The following is a 16,684-nucleotide window of genomic DNA, read 5'->3' as shown; positions in this document are numbered from 1 at the left end:
CACCACTTGGGAGGGCCTTTCAGTTCTCATAATGCAAGTGACTTTGTTTTCTCTGCCACAAGTAATAAGGGGCAGAAGGAGGTGTCTACTTAGTCGCCAGAGCCTGCCCTGGAATTAGCCTTGCACCATTCGGAAGACCCAGCCTTGCTGAGCACTGAGCCTAGCAGTCCCTTGGCGAGGCAGCGATACTCCCTGGCTCCCCAGTCATGTCCTGGCAGCTGTCTGCAGTGGTGGTGCTCTTCGTGTCCCTGGCCGGTGAGTGACACACATGACTTTCCATGGTGACCCTGCCACATCCGGTCCTATTAAATGTAAATGCATTCTAGTGCCAGTGACCAAGGTGGGACAGGACAGATTGGAGATAGCTGTAGTGGCTTCAGCTACTGTGGGTATTTGACTTGGGAATGCCTCTTTATTACCTTACGTGTGGAGCACACCTTCATTTTTTTTTTTTCCAGAGGCTTTCACAGTTTGGACTTGTTTTCCATGAGTCAGGCAGAGAAGGTGTCAACCCTGGAAGACAGTGACACTGCCCGTGGTTCCCAAATGGTCTGTAGGCACCTGATTAGGGAGAGTTTGCACAAATCTCTTTGATTTAAGAGATGGAGAACTGAGCCAGGGCTTAGAAATGGGGCTCTTGCCAAGAGCCTGGGGAAATCACGTCATGCTTTGCTTTTTCTGCTTTTCTTAAATGGAGCGCTATGTGTATATTATGTAACAGTGAGTTGTGAAAGTGAACGAGATGTGGTCTGACAAACTGCCGTCTCAGAAAGATGTAAGCCAGGGCATCAAAGATTTCTTGTTGCATTACCAGTATAGGTCAGATCAAAGAGACTGTCTGGGAAGCTGAGATTTTAATGATTCCTTTATGTCTGTGCCCCCTGCTTTCACCAAGAACATTTTCTCCCTAGGACGTTGAGTCCTCTTATGTGCTTTATCAAGTTTGCTGGTTGATTCACAATTCCTTCCACTACCACTGACTTGAACATGTGAGGGAGCTAGCTCTGTCCACATGGCCTCACTAACACGCTCAAATGGGAGACACAGCTGCACTTGAGTGTAACATGAATTGTCGTGAAAGTTGGGTGAAAGGTCAGGCCAGCTACCCTAATCCAGGCTGTTTTTCTTTGTGCCACACTTTCAGAATTAGAGTTTCACATTCTTTTGGAGGCAAAATGAAAAGTAATCATTATGTTTAGCAGAGCAAGCCAATAAAAAAGCAGAAGATCTCAATGTAGCAGTAACCCTCAGTGACCTGTCTGTGGGCGCCAATTCAATGGCTGGCAGACGACTGGTGGATTCAGGAGGGCAATGAACGTGTGATAAATGCACAGGCAGGTGGAAAGGAAATGCCCACGTTGCCCTTTCGTCTCTGAGCTGTGCATTCTTAGAGGTGAACGTGGGCGCTCAGCTAACAAATGGCAGCCCTGAGATTTGCACCCAGGAAGTCCATGCTCTGCACTTCTGCACTATACTTCTGCATGCATATGTTCAAGAAATACTTGTTGAATTGCATGTGAGCAAAAACCATTCGACATTTTGCTTGGAGAGACATAGCTTTTAGGTAAGCTAACTATGTAATCTTTATCCAGTCACTTTGCTACCCTGATCTCAAATTCGAACCCCATAAAATGAGGAGATTTAAATTTGTATCAGTTAAGTTTAGGTTCAGCTGCACATAAGAGACAAGCGCCAAATAGTGAATTAAACAAGATAAGTGTTTGTTTCTGTCTCAAGTGAAAACAAGTCCAGAGGAATTCAGACCAGGTCTGTGTGGGGACTCATTCTTGTGGACCCACCATCCAATGTGTGACTTCCACCTGCAAGGTCTCCTCATGGTTATAGATGTCTGCTGGAGCTCCAGCCATCACATACACATTGCGGCCTGATTAAAGGAGGAAACAGGAAGGCAGTAGAGAGGCCCCCTAGGTGACTGAGCTCCCTTCAAGCAACCTTCCCAGAGGCCCACATAACCCTACCACTTGTATTGCTTTGACTTGAACTCAGTCACATTCCTACCCATCTGGAAAGGAGGCTTAGAGATGGGGGGCTTTATTCCATGCAGCAAGTGCTCAGCTTAAACTCATGGTTCAGTTACTAAGGAAAAAGGAAAGACTGGATTTTGGCGTAGTCAGCCAGCAGTCTCTGACACAGGGCTAGAGCCCCTTCTGCTCAAGGGTTTTCTTTGAGCCTCAAGTCCCACAGAAAACTGACAGAGGCAGGATTTACATCTCTCTGCTGAAAGGCCTAAGATTAAACTGTGAAACTGTGAGCAGAATCTTGTCAAGGGCCCACCCCTACTGCCCCACACATCCAGAAACCGTCTTCCTGCCGCATCCAGCTAGGGCTACCTCTGCTGCCCGGGGAGGTGCCAGAGAAAGTGCTCAGGAGTTAAGCTCGACTCCCTGCCCCCGGACATGGCCACAGCACTCCATGTACTCCCCAGCTGTGCTCCTTAGAGCTCTGCAAAAGGTAGCCTCTGAGACCTGCCAGGTCTGCTCCCTGCTGGCCCTCCTCCTGACCCCATCTCACACCCTCCCAAGCTCCCATGATGCTGACTCTGCTGTTTTGCAGAGACATTCCAGGCTCTGAAGCCCCATGCCTTTACACATACTCTTTCTCCTGCCTGTGGGATGCCATCTACTTTCCTGTCTGCCTGAAGAATTTCTCCTCGTGATGGATTCCCCACCTCACCCCATAGCACCCAGGGCCTGCTTCAATAATAACACCTGGGCTCCCCTGGTGGCGCAGTGGTTGAGAATCCACCTGCCAGTGCAGGGGTTCCGGGTTCAAGCCCTGGTCCGGGAAGATCCCACATGCCACGGAGCAAGTAAGCCCGTGTGCCACAACTACTGAGCCCGCAAACCACAACTACTGAGTCCATGTGCCACAACTACTGAAGCCCGTGCCTAGAGCCCGTGCTCCGCAACAAGAGAAACCACCGCAATGAGAAGCCCATGCACCACAACAAAGAGTGGCCCCCGCTTGCCTCAACTAGAGAAAACCTGCACACAGTAACAAAGACCCAATGCAGCCAAAAATAAATAAACAAATAAATTTATTAAAATAATAATAATAACACTTGTCACACTGAGGAGTATAGTCCGTTTCTGTGTCTGCCTCACAAGGCTTTGCCCCCCTGAGAACAAAGACCTAACCCCAGTGCCTGGCCTGGAGCTTGGCTCAGAGGAGGCGCCTCTGTATCTGCTGAATTGGGTGTGGTGGGGAAACCAAACTAAGGCTCTCTGGGAAGGCCCGACTGTCTGCGAAATACCTAAAGAAGCAGTCCTTGTGTGGTCACTGGCTTTCCCAGGGCCTGGCCGATGGGTTATCTCTCACTCTTCCTGCGAGTTGTAGGGAAACCAAAACCTTCTCACGCCCCTTCCTGCAGTTCACCATCTAGAGGAATACAAACAAGGGGTTAAGGCTCTGGGGTACTCATTTGCTGAGTCTCTTGAATCCTGGAGAGGAGACGCTGAGGTTCTGGGAGTGGGAGCTTCGCAAATCAGTGTGTGGACTTCAGGCTGTGTTCTTCTGAGTAGAAGGAGAACTGAGAGAGTCTGAGCTGTGCCCTGCCCTTGCTTCTGCCCACTGCCCACTTTGTGGTTTTCAGACAGACCAGTGAACTTGACTAAACCTCTAGGCCAAAGATCCCATTGAAAAACTATGACCCAATTTTGACCAAGATTGGTCATATATGTGTGGTCATAAACATAGATTTTGTAAAACAGAGTATTTTTCAGAGCATTATTTCCATTGAGTACCTAACAAACATATGAACTTTCTGGGATGTATTTCAATGCACAGCATAGCTACCTCTGTCAAATTTCCATCTAACTGCCTGCCCACCTTTTATACCCCACACTCCTACAGGGAGATGAGGAGAGGAGGGGAGGGACCAGAGTGGAGAAAGAGAAGAATATTAGAACAGTATTTCCCAGACTTGTTTAATTGTAACACACTCTGTTACTTTCAGTCACTTTTGTTCCTGCCACCTACCAGCCCAGGCTCCTGTCTGCCTCAAGGTCACATACCATATGGAGACACCATCACCTCCAGGCATCTCACAAAGACTTCCTATATACCAAGCACGCTTGACAGTGTACCATGAGTCTTCTTGTCCTGTTTGGGGTGCTGTGCGTTCATGAATGGCCAATGTGCTTTTTCCCTTACTTGAGTTCATTCATCACTGCTGAGAGAGGAGTTCTAATTGCATTATGAGGAAGGCTCCCCCTTTGAAAGGGTGTGCTACTCAGTTGAGGAAATTCTACTCAGTTGAGAAGATTTGCTTTAGTTCATAAGCTGTACACAGTGGGATTTTATCAAGGACCTAATCTTCCAGGAGAGCAAAAGTCAGGTGGTTCCCAGTCTCCCAGAGTTCTCTGCAGCAATCTTTGCTTTTTACTACAAGATGTTCCTAGATACCACATCTGGGAGTGAATTCTATTTCTTCATAGTAATACTATGACCCTAACTGGGTTCCCATTGGGTTCTTGACCCAGGGAACAGCAACTCAGGTTCAGCCCAAATGAATTATGCAAATAAATCTTCAACTGTCAACCTTCATAACAATCTTGAAAGGAAAAATCTTGCTCCAAGCTCTACAGTATGGGCATAAAGGCTCCACGTATGATTTTACAAAGATTTGTGAAGTAAATCTATAGCCCATAAAATCTGCAACTCTCAAATATCATACATTTCAATTGTCGAAGTAAACATTTTAGATACAAGAAAAGACTCTTTAGTAATAGTCTCAAGTAACTTAATGTCATTAATAATGTCTTCTTTAAAGGTTATCAAAGGCATTTTGAACTGATACTTTTGTCTTTCCCATTTTGCAAACCAGCTGTGCAGAAATAATGTATAAGTGCTACTACTGGGCTTAAAGTTAGCCTTTTCTTCTGGAAAATAATCACGGTTTTAGCATGTGGGCCTTTGAAAGACTCTCTGAGGACCACCATTATGAGGGTTTAGTGAACTGGGGTCACTGGAGGGGCACCCTACTCTTCTCTCCTCTGCTTTTGTCTCTTCTCTTACCATTCTTCCCAGTGACACGTACCACCTCCACCCATGCCCAGATCCAAGGGCAGGCTTTGGTTCAGACAGGGGCTTGAGTCTCAGCTTCAAAATTTACTTGTTGTGTGATTATGGTCAAGTTAATAGAATTTTCTAAACCTGAGTTTCCTCATCTGAAAGACAGATAAAGATTAGTACCCGTCAGAGGGTTTTTGAGAAGAGCTGGTGAAATAAGACCCTCGACCTGAGGCCTGCCATGTAGTAAGTGTTCAGTAACTTGGAATTTTTATTGCTATGGGGAAAGTACCCACCTAGAAATGTATTGGATGAAAGGGAGAGATAGTAAAGGTGTTTATGGATGACTTTAATTAGATATGAAATTCAGGACTTTATAAACACCAGCATAGAGTGATCTTCTTTCCCTTTTCCCCATGTTTTTCCAAGTCACTGCTCAGCACCGGGCAGTAACAGCTCCAATGAGTGAAAATACAATGCGTAAACATAGCATTGAAGAGACAGTGCCATCTCTCAGTGTACCTGATCGTAAGCTCCCAAGGGACATCACCTGCAGTTGTCTAATTTCTGGCTTGCTCTGTGCTTGGAAGGAGACAAGGATAGAACTATTCTGGTTGAAAAAGATTCAGAGGGCTTCGGCCCTGAAGGGATGACCCTGGAGAGAACCTATGACGATAATACACACTCTAGGTATGCTTAATAGTCCAGGAAGGCTTTCACTCAAACCACCTTGTTTGAGCCTGTTAATAACCCTAGGAGGTCTACAATGCTGTAACCACCATTTACACACTCAGTTATTTATTCATTCATTCCGTATCCACTGAATACCTTCTGTGCACAGGCACTGGTGGTGAGAAAAATTACCCACAGTTCCCACCTTGAGGTTGCTTTTCATCTAGTGGGAGAGGCACAATTAATAAATAAACATATAATCAGGGCTGATATTCTGCTGGTACACACTGTCTGGACAGGCTTATTGTTAAATATTTGACTACCATCCCCTTATATAATTACAAGCTGTGATTAATGCAGTGAAGGCAATGACTATAATACTGTGATGGAGAATTGTGGGGATGGGGAGCTGTTTCATGTGGGAAGGATGGGGAAGACTCTTTGAGGAGCTGACATTTAAGCCAAACCATGAAGGATGGCACACCAGATATATCAGAGCACTTATGGATTAATTTAATTCCTTAGTTGGAAAAGTCTGCGCTACTCTAAAGGTTAAGTAAGGGAATGACAGAAACTGGGGTACATTTTGAAAACTGATGGCGGGGCTTCCCTGGTGGCTCAGTGGTTAAGAATCCGCTTGCCAGTGCAGGGGACACGGGTTCGAGCCCTGGTCCAGGAAGATCCCACATGCCACAGAGCAACTAAGCCTATGCGCCACAACTACTGAGCCTGCGCTCTAGAGCCCGTGAGCCACAAGTACTGAGCCCATACACCACAACTGCTGAAGCCCAAGCGCCTAGAGCCCGTGCTCCACAGCAAGAGAAGCCACCACAATGAGAAGCCCACGCACCGCAAGGAACAGTAGCCCCCGCTCGCCGCAACTAGAGAAAGCCCGCACACAGCAACGAAGACCCAACGCAGCCATAAATAAATAAATTTATTAAAAGAAAAGAAAACTGATGGTGAAATAAAAAATGGAAGGGAACTGAATCTCTTGTCATTGGAGGTAATTATGCATAGATTGGCGGAACACATGGCAAATATCCAACAGTACAATTCACACATCAGATTAGGGTTTGTACTAGATAATCTTTAAGGTCCCTTTCAAACCTGGGATTATATGATTCTCTGAAAACTATACAAGTCTGTGTAAATCTTTATTACTGTTATTCATGCTGCCTCAGCTCTATCAGGTCATCACAGCAGCACCCTACCCAGGAGCACACTCTATCCAGGAACTGTCTGGATTCACATTTGAAGATGGAAAATGAAGAGGCATTGGCACTTAGATATCTAGCTGAGCATGCTTGCTGGGGTGATAGTACCACACTCCACACAGAGAAATGGGAAGAATATCTCCAGTATGCTCACAACCCTGTAAAAACATGGGTGCAACCAAAATGTTAAAATTGTGGCCTTGTGGTAGAATTTTGAGTGACCTTCACTTCACTGTTATTTCCTTGTAAATTTCCCCCAAATCTGAAAAACACATGTTAATTTTTAATGAAGAAACCTTAAAGTGGAGCGGGGGAGGGCTTCACTCATGTGAGCCATTGGTTGGTGTATTAACATTTTTGTTTCCTAATTTGCAGTGATTTTGCATTATGGCGGTCATGTGAGAGCAAAAGCGTTTCCAAAAATCACAGGCTATTCTCCACCGGCAACAGTACAGACCACAGCAAAACCTTCTCTCCTGCAGCCAACAAACCGTGTGCCTCAGAAAACTTTAGCAGCAAGGTCAACAGATGGGCATGTCACCTCTCAGATAGCTGTCACAGCATCCACCTCTGAGACCCTAACCACACACACAACCATAAAAATTCCAGCAACAGCTTCCCTGGTAACTGCAGACAGCACCCCCTCCACCAGCCCGACAGCCCACACCCTAGTCACAACCCTGGCCACACCCAACAAGTCACACACGGCTGCTCCAGTCACTGAGGCTACAATCAGCCCCAGCACAGGTCCCAGTCCACCACCATCCACCGTCATCCCGCCAGCCCACACAACTGGAGCCAGGCCGTCGACTGTCAGCCACACAACTGGGAAAACCACCCAACTCAGTAACCAGACCACCCTTCCAGCAACATTGTCCACCACACCACACAACAGCACAACCAGTCAGAAGCCTACTCAACCCACCCACACCCCAGGGCCCACCAACACAACCCACAGAGCCTCGCCTGCCACCATAGCTCCCAGGCCCACCCTCGCACCCCAGCCATCGTCAGCCAAGACTGGAATTTATCAAATTCTGAACGGAAGCAAGCTCTGTATCAAAGCAGAGATGGGGATAGAGCTGACGGTTCAAGACACGGAGTCGGTAAGTCTGGCATAGGACTATAGCACTGCTTCAAAAAGTTTGAGTGGGGAGTGCCTTGCTGAAAGTGGACGTTCCCCTGCATCCTGTATCTTGGAATGAAATAGGTATCTGCGGGCTCCTCTTTCTCCAAGGTGCTCTGTTACGAGGTGGATCTGTTTTAGAACACATACAAAAATAGACACTGATAGCGACTGTATGAATGAAGAAAGGCACACACCAAAATTTAAAATATGCACACCCTCCACTTTTAGCCACCATGGGCAGAGTGTTGGATGTGGCCAGCATTCACCCCAGCCTGGCCCTGCTCCTCTGGGTGACTTCCAAGCCTCAGCAAGTTTCCTGTGAAATGAGAGGTTTGCATTAGATGGTCTTTGTGGTTCCAGCCAGCTGTGACATTAATATGAAAAATCCAGGTTAATGAGAAGATTGGAGAGGGTGGGAGTGGGGCTTAGATTATTTGATTTACTGAAAGAATCACTATAAAAATTCTTCCCTTTTTTGCACAGTTTATATGATTTCAAGTAAAACTTCCACATTTGGTTTTTATTTGAAACAGAAGTACATTAGATAGCAAAACCTTTCCTGTAGCGCCCCACATGTTTGCTTGAACAAAAATTAAATTCTACATGGTTTTTCAAGAATATACCTGCCATGAATTATCTATCAAGGAACTCCTCTCTGTGAGAGCACTCCTTCTTTAAAAAAAGTCTTTTAAACATAACAGTTTGGAAATGAGAGGTGTCTTCCAGGGACTTTGAAATTCTCCAGTGAACACCCACTAGCCTGGAGTTTCAGGCTCAATTACCAGCCTGTGCTTCTGGTCTCCCAGCTAGAGTTTTCTTTGACATTCCATTGAGCCAATCTATTTTATTTGGTTTAGGTTTTTTCACCTCAGAAATACTTCAACATCGACCCCAACGCAACCCAATCCTCTGGGAACTGTGGCTTCCGAAAATCCAACCTTCTCTTGAATTTCCAGGGTGGATTTGTGAATCTGACATTTACCAAGGTGAGGCTGAACTCCTTACACTAACCTGCTCTAGCATCGCTTTCCCTGTCCCTCACCCTGGGGCCCGGTGGTGCAATCCCACACTTTAAGTGCCAGGGGAAACAGACCTCAGAGCCTTTCGAGATTTCTCTGATAAGAATGAGGGTCATGGAGACGGAGAGGAGGCAAGTGTCGACATCTTCTGTTTGCTTTCTTCCCTCTTCAGCCTCCTCCGTGCGGCCCAAGAAGGGCTTTGATGCCTCTTGAGAGAGATGTGGCCTTGGGGAACCTGGCCGAAGTGCCATTTGCAAACCACCCCAAGGAGGAAGCTGTACCGATGAACAGACCCATAGAAATACCCAGTGGGCAAAAAGAAACAGGATTACCCTGAGACCAAAGTCAAATGTCACAATAGGTTCTTTCCAACCACAGAAGGCAAAATTCAGGGACTAACCAGGGGCTGGGTTTTCCAGGCCATATCCTGGAGTGGAGGTAGGCAACTGAGTAGAGTGGAAAAGCATGGTCATGAGATCAGAGTCTTGGCTAAAAATTTGACTCTGTTCTCCTTTTGACATCAGGCAGGCAACTTAATCTGTTTGAGGTTTGTTTGTTTATCATTTGAAAAATGGGGAAAAGAATGAAAGATCACTCCCGTAAAGAGCTTTGTTCAATACATGGAAAGTGGATGCTCAATAGCCACTGTAGCTGTGATTACAGTGACTGAAAAGGACAAATGTCTTGGGAACACAGTGATGGTCAACCCCCTCTCAAAGGAGGCTTGCCCCTGCTTGGTCCAAAGTGTCTTTCAATAAGCCAAGAGGACCCTTGCAGCTGGGACTCGGTGTGGGCCTTCTTCTTACCTGTCTAACGTGACCCCTGAAGTTAGAGGGTCTTGGTTAGCAGATCTTGGAGAGCAATGAGCACAGACTTTGGGATCAGACAAATCAAGATTGACTCACAGCCATAATACTTACTAGCTGCGTGACCTTGGACTAGTTGGGGCATGTTTCCTCATTTACAAAAAGGAACTAGTTATAGCTACTTTGTGGGACCCTTGGGAGAATTAGAAATGGTATCTGTAAACCATCTAGCACAGTGCGTGATACGTGCAATGGTCTTTATTGCATGGAGTTATTATTATTGTTAATGTTATTGACTTGGTCTCATAAGCTTTTTTTTTTAACTGGAGTATGGTTGCTTTACAATGTTGTGCTAGTTTCTGCTGTACAGTGAAGTGAATCAGCTATATGTATACCTATATCCCCTCCCTCTTGGACCTCCCTCCCACCCCACACCCCCATCCCATCCCATCTAGGTGGTCACAGAACACTGAACTGAGTTTCCTGGTCGCATAGCCTTTGTCCTTCTCATGATACTCTTCTCCTTAAGGTAGAAATGCCCCTGAGAAGTTGGTGGTTTCCTTTCAGTACCAAATGGAAACAGGCACAGTCCTTCACTAGAAGAACATTCAGGGCAGAATAAACGCTCTGTTCCTGCACAACTGAAGTTGATCTAAAACGGTGTCAGGGATATTTTGAAAGTCACTTTGGCAAAATGGCAGAGGATAGGCATAAGCATTTATGCTTTAGTCTAGGGCTTGATCCCACCCAGCCCACTGCCCCTGTGAATAATTGCCTACAGAAAGGCGTCAGGAACCTCCAGTGTCTGTGTGGGGCACACAGTGGCCACTGCTGCCGGGCCGCAGGCAGAACTGCAGGCAGGAGTGTCTTGGCGCCTTTCGATGTCTTTCTTTGCTCCTTTCCTCTGTCTCCTGGAACGATGCCTTCAGGCTGGGCTCTGTTTGACCAAGCTCCACCCAAGTGCCGAATCCCAGCCGTTCTGGAAATCCTCTGTGCCTCCAGAGGGTGGACAGGAAATGAGTGTCCAGTAGAGCAGGAAGGACCAGCAGGGCTCCCTGCCCCCAACACCTTCGGGAAGGAGCAAGGTGAGCCGCTCTCAGTCCACGGCCCCAGGTATTGCAACAGCTGCTTTGCCTGAGTCTCACCGACCAAACTCACCTTATTCATTCCACTGCCAGCACCAAAACCCGCAGCAGGCACCCTTAGCTATGCCCCAAGAGAAAGCAAAAAGGCTCATAGAAAGTAAAAGTTCCCACCAGCCTTAGCCCTTCTGGGGAACTTATGCATTTTAAAAGAGAAGTTGTTTAAGCCAGAGCAGTGGCCACAAATCCAAAGATTACAGGGGCTAAGCATAGAACTTAATGAGTGAAGTAGTGAAAAAGTAAAAATGTCTTTTTCCTTGAAACGGGCAGCTCTTATTTTTTATTTTGACACCTTTGAGGAAGACTTTATTTCCCCATTAAATCTGCATATGAAAAATGTTAGAGTAAGTGTGAGGTGACAAGCGGCAGCCTCAGTAGTGACGGGACAAGAGGGAGGGGTTGGAAGTACCCGTCTCCCTACCAGCCACTCCTCAGCTCCAGCTGGCGGGGTTGGTGGTGGGGCTGGCCTCTAGCCCTGGGGACTGTCACTGTCCTTTATGGTAGGTGTTCATTCTGGACGGTGGGGTGTCCTGCATGGCCACTGCCCTACTGTGCCCATTAAATATTTACACATCACCTCTATCAGGTAGTAATAAGAGACCAGTGTTTGTGAACACTTATTGTTCAAGAGAAGGTAGAAATCCCAATCTTCTTCTGAAAGCACATGACTTTTTAGTGTTGGCAACACATTTTTTTAGACATTTGAACACTCCATTGGTCAAACAAAACGAAACACAGCTGTAGGCCCGCTTTGGCCTGTGGATCCCAGCACTGTGCCTTCTGCCCTAACGGGGGAACTATGTGAAATGCACTTAGGCAGGAAAGATGTCTAGATCCTTCCACAAGAGAAGTGGGCTCAACAATTCAGTCAACCACTTTTCACATGTTGCTACCTTCTACACCAGTGCTTCTCTACAGCAACAGTATTAACACTTGGGTTTAAACAGATAAGTCTTTGGGGCAGGGGCTGTCCTGAGCCTTGTGGGATGTTGAGCAGCATCCCTGGCTCCTGCCTACTAGATGCCAGTAGCAACACCCAACCTCAGCTGTGACGACCCAAAATGTCTCCAGACATTGCTAAATGTCCCCTGAGGGGCAAAATCACCCTCGGTTGAAAACCAGTGCTCTAGAGAAAAAAGAGAGCCTTAGAAAATAGGAATACATGTTAGTTATAACATAATAGATGTTATAAAGAGAACCAAGTTGTAGAATGATAAATGGATGCTGATTAGCAAGACTGATTTGTCAGCCAATTTACCAATAAGAATTTACTGAGCACCTACTTTGTCGCCAACACTGAGCTAGACATAACAGGAGAAATAAAAGAAATATAGGCTATAGTTTTAGGTTTCAAATCATGTACAATAATTTGTCATTTTTAATATTGAAATACTGCCAATGGCAGAAACGTAAAGAAAAACTTGCCTCCTAAACTGTCACTTGATGTTGTCAGTCAAGACTTCACTTATCCATATTATTACTGTGTGACCATGGACAAGTCACTAGCTCTCTCTCTGAGCCTTAGTTTCCTCCACTATAAGATGGGACCAACCAGGACCTATTTTGTTGGGCCACTGTGAGGGTGAACTGGGCTGGTGTATGTGAAAGTGCTGAGCACGGCGTCTGGAGAGGTGGGTTTCCTGTCTCGTTTCTCTCAGTATCATTTTTTAAAGAACCAAAATCGTTTCCATGTCAATGTCTCATTTGATTAAGGTGACAGTGCTGAAAGCCATTCAGACCCTTCAGCTGCAAGATAGATATATCTCCTTTCCCCCTACTCCCCACAACTTCCTTGTTTTAAAGGATATTTTGTTTTAAAAACATCTTTCAGTAACTGTGTAGAGTTTATGTTTCTGTTCTCAACACTATCCCTTTCTCATCCACCTGGTTGGAAGGGCAGTGCAAGCCTCCAGCGCCGGCTCTGGGACCTGGGAGAAATCAGTCACCAGGAGAGAGGAGCACCAGGGCAAGGCAGTGAGTTGGAGTCGATGAGGTCTGGAAGTCGAATAGTGCCCACCCACCTGGTGTTTCTCCAGAGCCTTTCAGGGGCATTCGGAGCCCTCTTAGCTTATAGACTCCTGAGGACTATTATCAGTGTTCAAATGTTAACACACTCAGCGTGCGCTGTTTAGAACTGGCCAAGTGTGCGGCACCATTTCCTGCCCTGTTTTCCCTTGTGGGGTTCCCTCTGCCTGGAATGCCCCTCCCACCCCTCATTCATCCTTTGAGATGAATTATCAATTCATCTTCACTCTGTGGAGTCTCCCCACCCCAATCCCCACGTCCATCCCAGGTAAAACTGGGACACTTTCTTCTCTTGGTTTCCTGACCCTCCATATATTCCCCGACCTCCATAAATGCACTTACCACACATTTTGCCATCTTGAAGGCAAGTCTTGACTTATTCATGTTCCTCTCTCTAGTGCCCAGCCCTGACTTTATACATAGTATACCTTTAGCAAATGAATCCATAAAGGAGCGAATGAATCTAAATTTCACAGAGAACTCTGGGGCAAGTTGCCAAAAAGTAGACCAGCAGCTCCAAGGAAATAGCCTCTTTGACCTCTTTTTGTGACATTCAGAGCCGAGGTTTCTTTTCTTTCTTTCTTTCTTTTTTAACTTTTTATTTTATATTGGAGTATAGTTGATTAACAATGTTGTGTTAGTTTCAGGTGTACAGCAAAGAGATTCAGTTATACATATACCTGTGTCTATTCTTTTTCAAATTCTTTTCCCATCTAGGTTGTTACATAACATTGAGCAGAATTCCCTGTGCTGTACAGTAGGTCCTTGTTTGTGATCCATTTTTTTTTTTTTTTTTTTGCAGTATGCGGGCCTCTCACTCTTGTGGCCTCTCTTGTTGCCGAGCACAGGCTCCGGACGCAGAGGCTTAGTGGCCATGGCTCAAGGGCCCAGCTGCTCCGCGGCATGTGGGATCTTCCCAGACCGGGGCACGAACCCGTGTCCCCTGCATTGGCAGGCGGACTCTCAACCACTGCGCCACCAGGGAAGCCCTGTGATCCATTTTTAATATAGTAGTGTGTGTATGTTAATCCCAATCTCCCTAACTATCCTTCCCACCCCCCAACACACTTAGAGTTCATTCTCTAAATCTGTGAGTCTGTTTCCAGAGCAGAGGTTTCTTGATGAAGTCGACAACATTGAACAAAAAAAGGCCTGATTGATGTCCACATCCTGAACATCTGTGACTGTGAAACTCCCACGATACATTTTGCAGAAGTTGAGGAGAGGACCCTGGGCCTCACAGTCTTTGGCAAGCTGCATTCCTGGGCAGGCTTGACTGGCTGGCTTGCTCTGGACCCTGTCCTTTGCTAAGGAGAGTGTTTAAGTTCCTTGAATTAAGACCTTTTGATGAGATATTGCAGAGTTCTCTTTAGACACTGGCGGTGAGGAGCCACGTTGTCAGCAGCCATTGGTTCAGTAGTGAGATGGTACTTCTGCAAATGGTCCCTTCACATGGACATGCTATACGTGCTAAAGTACCATATTCAGCTATTAGGAGTCCTTGGCCCCCTTTTGTCACTCTCCAACCTCAACCCCGAATGAGAAGAACATCTGGCAGAGAATAACCCCGTGGGTTTCAAAGGAGAACGCGCTATAAATTGCAGAATATAAATTGCAGTATGTGTGGCATGTAATTTCCCTTGGGCTTTGGGTTAAATCTGACACCTGCTTGAAGCTCTCAACCTCCCCACCACTGCCTTCCTCTGTATCCACCCCATTCCCATCCCTGAGAGCTAAGGTTTCAGCCTGGTTCTTTAATCCATAGGGCTAGCTAAGCTTAGCTCACTGGCTTGCTCTCTCTTTCTTTCTGTTTGTGGTGGATCTGAGCTCTAGGATATAGATTAAAAATTATCATCTGAGGGCTCCCCTGGTGGCGCAGTGGTTGAGAGTCCGCCTGCCAATGCAGGGGACACGGGTTTGTGCCCCGGTCCGGGAGGATCCCACATGCCGTGGAGCAGCTGGACCCGTGAGCCATGGCCGCTGGGCCTGCGCGTCCGGAGCCTGTGCTCCGCAACGGGAGAGGCCACAGCAGTGAGAGGCCCGCGTACCGCAAAAAAAAAAAAAAAAATTATCATTTGATTTTAATGAGAGAGGTTTACTGGGAAGGGGAAATCTTTTTATTACTGTTGTTAACAACACTAGTTAAAATTTGAGTAAAGACTTTGTGATACGTTTTTTACATGACTCCTTCATTTAATACTCACATCAACCTAAGAGGTAAGTCCTGTTACTATTGTCCCCATTCTGCTACTGAATAAGAAAAAAAATTAAATTTTTGCAGTGTTCACCAAGATTCAACAACTTAACCTAGGTTACATGGGAACAGAGACATATTTTTAAAATAGTGTTTAAAAATTCTTAGCAACACTTTCTTCTCCCAAATAGGAGGTTAACCACTCTCTTTATAACATTTCATAACCAACTGATTTGCTCAGCAACTTTGTTCTTTATGGATGGTGTAGCCCAGGAGTCAACAAGCTATGCCCCCCAACCCCCGACCAAATCCAGCTCGCCACCAAAAAAATGTACAGTCTATAAGCTAAGAATGGCTTTTACATTTTTTAATGGTTGGAAAAAAAAAAGAATATTCTGTGACATAGGAAATCATATAAATTCAAATTTCAGTGCCCATAAATGAAGTTCTTTTGGAATATGGTCACACTTGTTTGCATATGTGTCATCTGTGGCTGCTTTTGTGCTAGAATGGTGGAGTTGAGTGGTTGCTACAGAGATCCACAAAGCCTAAAATATTTACCATATGGCTCTTTACAGCAAAAAACTTGCCAACCCCTCATATAGAATAAACTTCAGCTCTGTTACCATTCAAATTAGGCCAAATTCTGAATTTCTGAGTCTAAAAAAAATGCTTTGCTCTAGTTTAAATAAAAGACAACTTTATTTTCTTTAACACAACTCCACAGAAAAAGTGGGTACCATGGTCTAAATAAGACTCATTTGATATCAGCAGCATATATTATGTAAAACTTGGAATCTCAAGGAAACTAAACATTCCACTGAGCTCTTGTTTACAAAAGTTCACCTAACAAATGCTCTTCCTTCACCATGAAGATAGACAGCAGTTCAGTCCCAGTCAACGTCTGGCTAATTTTCACTCAGTCAAAACAGAAGGAAACCTGCATACAGGCTCCGGACTCAGTCCTGTTACATTATCAGATAAACTTGCCGTGAGTCTGATCACTGCCATCTGCTTTGGAAGGCCTCACCTTGGGTATTAGCCCTATAATTATAGCACCAGTTCTGGTAGAGCAGGAACAGCCCTTCCTGTCAGGGCATGCAGCTGGGAGGGCCCATGCTTGCTTTAATGCTTTACCTCCTCTCTTGGAATTCTTAATAATTTTTGATCTTGCATTTTTATTTTTAACTAGGTCCGCAAATTATGTAGCTGGTCTTGCTTCCTATAGATGATTATATATAGGCAAATATATTCCAGGGAATGTGAAAGAAAGTTCTTGCACGACAAATTTTTTCTCTATAACCACACATCCCATGAAGGAAAGTGTAGAACAAGATCCCATAGACAAGATCTTGCTTTGTCTCACCTACAGACAAAGTGAATCAGAGGTAGAGGCCTACCTCCTCTGAGCTCTTTGTTCTCAGCTGTAAAATGGGCTGAGAACATTTA

The 16,684-nt window shown here is 45.6% G+C and overlaps 1 protein-coding gene across 2 annotated transcripts in view; it reads left to right on the top strand.

The window, feature by feature from the left end:
* Positions 1–76: 76 nt before the first annotated feature.
* LAMP3 (lysosomal associated membrane protein 3) overlaps positions 77–16,684 on the top strand; it is a 33,262-nt gene continuing 16,654 nt past the window's right edge. For both annotated transcript variants that reach the window (XM_032631686.1, XM_032631685.1), the window contains exons 1-3: positions 77–255; positions 7,296–8,026; positions 8,907–9,035. In XM_032631686.1, coding sequence (XP_032487577.1) covers positions 207–255; positions 7,296–8,026; positions 8,907–9,035 — 909 coding nt within the window. In that variant the 5' untranslated portion in view covers positions 77–206. The remainder of the gene's footprint in view (positions 256–7,295; positions 8,027–8,906; positions 9,036–16,684) is intronic.

Source organism: Phocoena sinus, chromosome 4, assembly GCF_008692025.1.
Source record: "Phocoena sinus isolate mPhoSin1 chromosome 4, mPhoSin1.pri, whole genome shotgun sequence".
Taxonomy (NCBI): Eukaryota; Metazoa; Chordata; class Mammalia; order Artiodactyla; family Phocoenidae; genus Phocoena; species Phocoena sinus.
The sequence above is the reverse complement of the archived record's forward strand: the minus strand, read 5'-3'. Positions and strand labels throughout refer to the sequence as shown.